Here is a 6,162-nt window from a genome sequence, read left to right as displayed (position 1 = left end):
AATACAATTATGTGTTCAACCTTTCCTGTGGATCTGTTTATCTGCGTTGCAAGGGTTGCTAGGTAATAATTGTACAGTGTTATGGTTATTCTGAACATTTTTCTCAGAGTCCAGGATAGTTATTAGGGACAAATGACCACTCTCCACCATGCTGGCTCACACCATTTTACTGGATAAAACACGATTTCCTTGCAATGCTCTGTCATCCTTCCCTCCCAACTATTCTTCTGTCACAGTCTGTTATATCTCTCACATTTCTTTGAGAGAAGTGACACATACACACAAAAAGGGGAAAACCTTGGCCTGGTTGGCATTGCTGAGGTTTAAACACCCATCAGAGAGAATAGATTTTTCTTTTCTCAACATTTAAGCAAGTCCCTTCCAAGCATTCACTAGTTATATGGGAAATGTATAGTTGCAAAACTATGATTTTAAAAGGATCTTATATATATATATATATTTTTTTAAATTTTATTTAGTTTTTATATTTGGCTGTGTTGGGTCTTCGTTGCTGTGCGTGGGCTTTCTCTAGTTGGGGTGAGTGGGGCCTACTCTTTTGTTGTGGTGCACGGGCTTCTCATTGCAGTGGCTTCTCTTGTGGCTCACGGGCTCTAGGAATGCGGGCTTCAGTAGTTGTGGCTCGCGGGCTCTAGAGCGCAGGCTCAGTCGTTGTGGTGCACGGGTTTAGTTGCTCTGCACCATGTGGGATCTTCCCGGACCAGGGCTTGAACCCGTGTCCCCTGCCTCAGCAGGCAGATTCTTAACCACTGCGCCACCAGGGAAGCTCTTAAAAGGATCTTTTTGCAGATTTGTTACTTGAGGTATACATTCACTTTTAGTGTGTCATCTTCACAGCCCTCAAATTTTAAGATCCTTTATTATACAAGAGCCTAAAGGTGACCAGGCATTTTCCATACCAAGAAAAAATCCTCTGTACGTACAAACATAAAAACATGCTTCAGACAATTGAAACCTACAACACATGCTTGGATATTAATGCTTTGAAGAGATGGCTTGGGGTTACAATCACCCAGGTTCTCTCATTAGGAAGTTCTGTGGATCACAGGGTGACAGAATTTTGTTCACTTGAAAGTGAGCCCCAATGGAAAAGAGTAGAAAAATTTATCATTAATACCACTGAAAATTCAGAACAAGAATCAAATAATAAAAGATACCGGTTATAAAACATTTAATCCTCTCACCAGGCTCCTCAGTATTTACCTTCTGCTTTCTCTCTGTTTAAATGGCAGAGTATTGACACTTAGGGGCTCCCAGGCCCTGCAGTTCTGTCATTTCCCAGTAGGGGGCGATGCTGCATTTAAAAACTGCACCAGTTGCGGCATTAACCCTGGTGGGTCTGGGTTCCTTCTATTTTCAAGACATTTTAAAAACATCTATGAATACTTTTTTCTAAACTCAGAGAAAGTGAGAGTTGAAGAAAAACAGAATTCTTGAAGGATAGTTCTTTTACCCACTGTCTTCAGAGGTATTTCTTTGTATGTAACATTCTTGAAGGTTGGTATCAAAGTCCCAAAGTACGAAATGCATCTCGTAAGTCATCAACCTCATATAGGGGCTGTGGAGAAAAAGAGAGAGTGGATGACTTTGTAAATATTTTTGAAGAAAGTAAGGGGAGAGGGGCTTCCCTGGTAGCGCAGTGGTTAAGAATCCCCCTGCCGATGCAGGGGACACGGGCTTGAGCCCTGGTCTGGGAAGATCCCACATGCCACGGAGTAACTAAGCCCGAGCGCCATAACTACAGAAGCCTATAGCCTGTGCTCTGTAAAGTTTTCAGCAGAGGAAAAATAAGGAGAGAATGATAAACACACACACACACACACACAAACACACACGACAATGTGGGAAATATAAGAAAAGGAAGTATAAGTAGCTCCAGGGGTAGATGACTTTGGAGAGAGAAAGAAAATGAGAAGCAAAGAAGCCCCTTAACTTACCAAAAGGATGCGTCGAAGCTGTCTGGACAGACGAACCGAATTTTCATGCAGCCCCTCCCAGGCTTTGAAAGTTCTTTCATGATTTTCCACAAAAGTATTCCAGCAATAAAAATAATCTATAAAAAAGAGGGGGAAGGGGATAACTCAGATCTCACATCATGAGGAAAGAAAGAAAACCCTGGCTCTGCCCAAAGCCTTGGGTCCAAGCCATTGGTTCTTTTTTAATATTTTATTTATTTATTTGGTCTTGCTGGTTCTTAGTTGCAGCAGGTGTGCTCCTTAGTTGTGGCTCGCAGGCTCCTTAGTTGCTGCATGTGAACTCTTACTTGCGGCATGCGTGTGGGATCTAGTTCCCTGACCAGGGATCGAGCCCGGGTCTCCTGCATTGGGCACGTGAGTCTTAACCACTGTGCCACCAGGGAAGTCCCAAGCCCTTGGTTCTTTTCCTCCAATTCTAGTTGATAACTTTTGGCTCCAAAGGCGAACCAGAACTCCCAGAATTCTGCCTCCCTGGTCCCCCCCAACCCCCTTCCCAATCTGAATTGCAAACCGTGCTTTGCTGAGCCGCGCAGAAAGGTCCCTGCGCACCTTTGAAGGTCATGATGGCGATTTGGACCCCAGCGCGGTGCAGCCGCCGCAGCCCCTCGGGCTCCGCCTTGCGGTCCTTGTCGCAGAAGTAGAGGCGCGCTGTGAAGATCCTCAGACTCAGATTGGGGTACCCTCTCAGGAAGTCGGCCACGTGCCGCGCGCAGTCGTAGCAGGGGCTCCAAGACGTGAACCAGGTGACACGGTAGCACCGCCCGGGGTCCAGGTCCCAGTCGGAGATGTAGCGGAGGAAGAGCAATTCCACGTGGCATCCCGCCTGGGGAGAGAGCAGAGGGCTCAGTGGAGGGTTACTGACCTTGACTGCCCTGCCGGTAGATTTACAGTCATTAATTCGTGTTCCTCCCAGGGTGATCTTTTTTGGGGTGTCTGCGGTTTTGTCCTAGGTTACAGGAAGGTTAAGCAACTGCCGGAAAGGACACAGTGTAAGTGGTGAGCCCAAACACTTTGCACTTTTGGCCCTAGGAAGGGAAAAGCGTACAGCTTCTCTGTGGAATGGGGAGGATGGAATGAGTTGGGTGGATGAAGGAGAAGCACACTATTTCAGATTTCATTTTTGTTTGTGAAGTTCCTTTTTCTTCCTTGGAGGGGAAGGAAAATGGCTTGGAAGGGCTGTTGATGTAACGTTGTGGAAATACACTGGACCACTAAGTGGAGGTCAGAAAATTTAGGGTCAGGAGATAGATTATGAGACTGACAGGTGAGTGTTGTTTTTTTAAAATTAATTAATCTATTAATTAATTTATTTATTATTTTTGGCTGCGTTGGGTCTTTGTTGCAGTGCGCTGGCTTCTCATTGCATTGGCTTTTCTTGTTGCACAGCACAGGCTCTAGGTGCGCAGGCTTCAGTAGACTTGTGGCACGCGGCCTCAGTAGTTGTGGCTCGTGGGCCCTAGAGTGCAGGCTCAGTAGGTGGGGCACATGGGCTTAGGGGCTCCACGGCATGTGGGACCTTCCTGGACCAGGGATGGAACCCATGTCCCCTGCATTGGCAGGCGGATTCTTAACCACTGTGCCACCAGGGAAAGTCCCTGAGTGTTGTTTTGAGAGAGGTAATAGGTGCCACTGGGGCTAAGAGCAATTAAATACAGGCATACCTATATTATTGTGCTTGGCTGTATTGGACTTTGCAGATACTTTGCGTTTTGAAGGTTTGTGGCAACCCGGTCTTGAGTACGTCTATCAGCATCATTTTTTCCAACAGCATTTGCTCACTTTGTGTTTCTGTGTCACATTTTGGTAATTCTTGAAAATTTCAAATTTTTCATTATTATATTTGTTATGGTGATCTGTGGTCAGTGATCTTTGTTACCACTATGATTCACTGAAGGCTTAGATGATAGCAGTTTTTAGCAATAAGCTTTTAAAATTAAGGCATATACTCTTTAAAAAAAAATTTATTTGGCTGTTCTGGGTCGTAGTTGTGGTGCACGGGATCTTTACTTGTGGCATGCTGGATCGGTAGCTGCATGTGAACTCAGTTGCGGTCTGTCATGCGGGACGTAGTTCCCCGACCAGGGATCGAACCTGTGCCCCCTGCAGTGGAAGCGCAGAGTCCTAACCACTGGACCGCCAGGGAATTCCCAGCAAGTCCCCTTAATAATGCAGAAAAGTCATTAGTCCCAGAATCTGAAGACCCAGGTTCCATTTCCTGGCCACTCTTGTGACTTAAACAAGTCACCCAACTCTTGGATATCCTGATTCCTCATCAGCGGAATGAAGTTTTGTTGTGAGGATTAAATGAGAGGGAAAGAAAGGGTTGTTAACACAAAAGCTTTCTATGTTTAGAATGTGTCTTATTACCAAATAGGAAAGAGATTAGAATGTAAAACAATTGCAGTGAGATAATTTACACAATACAAATGGAGGCCAAAAAAATAGGAGAGTAAAACTAGCCCTAGAAACTAGCCAGTGTCATTCCACCCATGGATTCTTCCCTGGGATTCCACCAAGACTAGATGTCACTGCATGTTATGAGAGGAAATATTCATTGGCAGAAGAGTATGTGAACCCATCTGGGTTTTGGTGAAGAAAGTCTCTTGGAAATGTAATTCTCTGATCTTCAAGTTTTAATAAATGGCTTCCCTGAGTTTTCTGAGGCTCACTATTACGTATGTACTTACTGGCCTCTGATCTAGGTGAGCAGGAAGGAATAGAACTCATTTGGAAGACAGAATGGAGTCATTAATTTTTCCTAAATTTTTCTTCCTTAATTTTTAAAAATTCTAAAGCCACAGTTAAAATTCAGCTTGAATGAGCCGTATATATTCCCCCAAATCAAAAGCCTCTTTCTTTGGATATCTTCTTTAATCTCAAAGGCGATTTGGATGCTGGGGAAAGGAGAGGAAGTTATTCTTGGCATTGAAGCAAAGTGTGGCCTTGATGTGCTCAGCATGATTGGGGAGGACATTAAATGACACCCTTTGGGGTATTTCTATTGTGGTTGCAGGGATATGTAAAAAAGAGATTTGAGGAATCTAGTGGAGACAAATGAAACAGGCTGAAAGTGGTACCATCAGCAGGTGGCTCTAAAAATGCCCTGCCTGGGAAGCAGGTATTAATTGATACCTTGTTTCGAAGGTGCCCAAAGTCCAGTGAGAAGGAGGTGGCGCTATCCCGCCGCTTCACCACGTAGCACAAGTAGGTTTCATGGCGGCCCTTAGCCCAGCGCACGTTTTTGAAGTGATAAAGAAACTTCCTCTGCTTCATCAGGAGGCTGTGGGTGAGAGGAGGGAGGAAGTGCGGGAGCATCGCTGATCCTCTGGTCACTCCTGGCTTTCCTTCAGCTTTTTTAAAAAAAATCTGGACTACTCGGGCCAAACCAAAGGAGGTGCTCTTGCTTCCCTTTGTTGGATGCCTGAGACTTACTGAGCTTGGAATCCATTACAACCCCCTTATCATGCTTATATTTAAGACCAGTCGAGACAGCAAGAAACCCAAAGAAAGCCACACGCGCTCACAGGACAGGCTCCTCCCATGGCTGCCTTCTAGATGCTCATAACTTGGAGTTACAAACCTGTTCCCCAGTCCCATACTGATCTTTTCAGGTTTCCCCTCCAATCTCTATCTAAATGTCCCACATGGACCTCTAACTCACGGGGTTCACACAGTATTCCCAAGTTGCCCTTTCCTGAGTTGCCTCTCTCCGACCGACTTGCCATCCCAAGTCACCAGGCTAAAAGCTTGGAATCATTTTTGATTCTCCTTCACTCCTCATATTGAATTAATTTATTAATCGTCTAAATTTATTGAGTCAAACTTTCAAATATTTCTGGATTTGTTCCTGCTCTACATCCTCTGTTCTCTGCTTCAGTCCAAGCTCTAATCTTTCCCTTTATCCATTGTCCTGACCTCTTAACTGGTCTCTCTGCCCGCAGTCCCTTCAAAATAACATTTTCCACGAGGTGCCTGAGAGATCTCACAAAAGCCCAGGTGTGGGCCTGTCATTCTGACACCGAAAAGCCCCTAACTTCCGCTGGTAGAATAAACTCCAAACTCTTTAATACAGTAAAGCTTTTACATTTGGACATCAATCTACATTTCTAGCCTCGTTTCCTAGTATTTTCTCTTTTCCGCATCACTTCAGCCTCCCCGCCGTGCCTGC

At 44.9% G+C, this 6,162-nt stretch overlaps 1 protein-coding gene across 1 annotated transcript; it reads right to left on the bottom strand.

Annotated features, from left to right (window-relative positions):
* Positions 1–1,522: 1,522 nt before the first annotated feature.
* Positions 1,523–5,309, bottom strand: AICDA (activation induced cytidine deaminase). Its single transcript, XM_007469503.1, has 4 exons — positions 5,127–5,309; positions 2,544–2,817; positions 1,956–2,071; positions 1,523–1,576 (listed from the first exon to the last, which is right to left on the bottom strand). The coding sequence occupies exons 1-4, from the start codon at positions 5,307–5,309 to the stop codon at positions 1,523–1,525; spliced, it is 627 nt and encodes a 208-aa protein (XP_007469565.1).
* Between the last annotated feature and the right edge of the window lie 853 nt (positions 5,310–6,162).

Source organism: Lipotes vexillifer, unplaced genomic scaffold, assembly GCF_000442215.2.
Source record: "Lipotes vexillifer unplaced genomic scaffold, Lipotes_vexillifer_v1.1 scaffold395, whole genome shotgun sequence".
Taxonomy (NCBI): Eukaryota; Metazoa; Chordata; class Mammalia; order Artiodactyla; family Lipotidae; genus Lipotes; species Lipotes vexillifer.
Note: the sequence above shows the minus strand (reverse complement) of the source record. Positions and strands in the feature narration are given on the sequence as shown.

Bases quoted from the DNA above. Each gene is read 5' to 3' on its own strand.
- AICDA (XM_007469503.1), bottom strand. From the start codon at position 5,309: ATGCTCCCGCACTTCCTCCCTCCTCTCACCCACAGCCTCCTGATGAAG. The intron at 2,072-2,543 runs GTGCGCAGGGAC...TCTTTTTTATAG, and splicing joins CGCCATCATGACCTTCAAAG to ATTATTTTTATTGCTGGAAT. The intron at 1,577-1,955 runs GTAAGTTAAGGG...TTTTCTCCACAG, and splicing joins AGCTTCGACGCATCCTTTTG to CCCCTATATGAGGTTGATGA.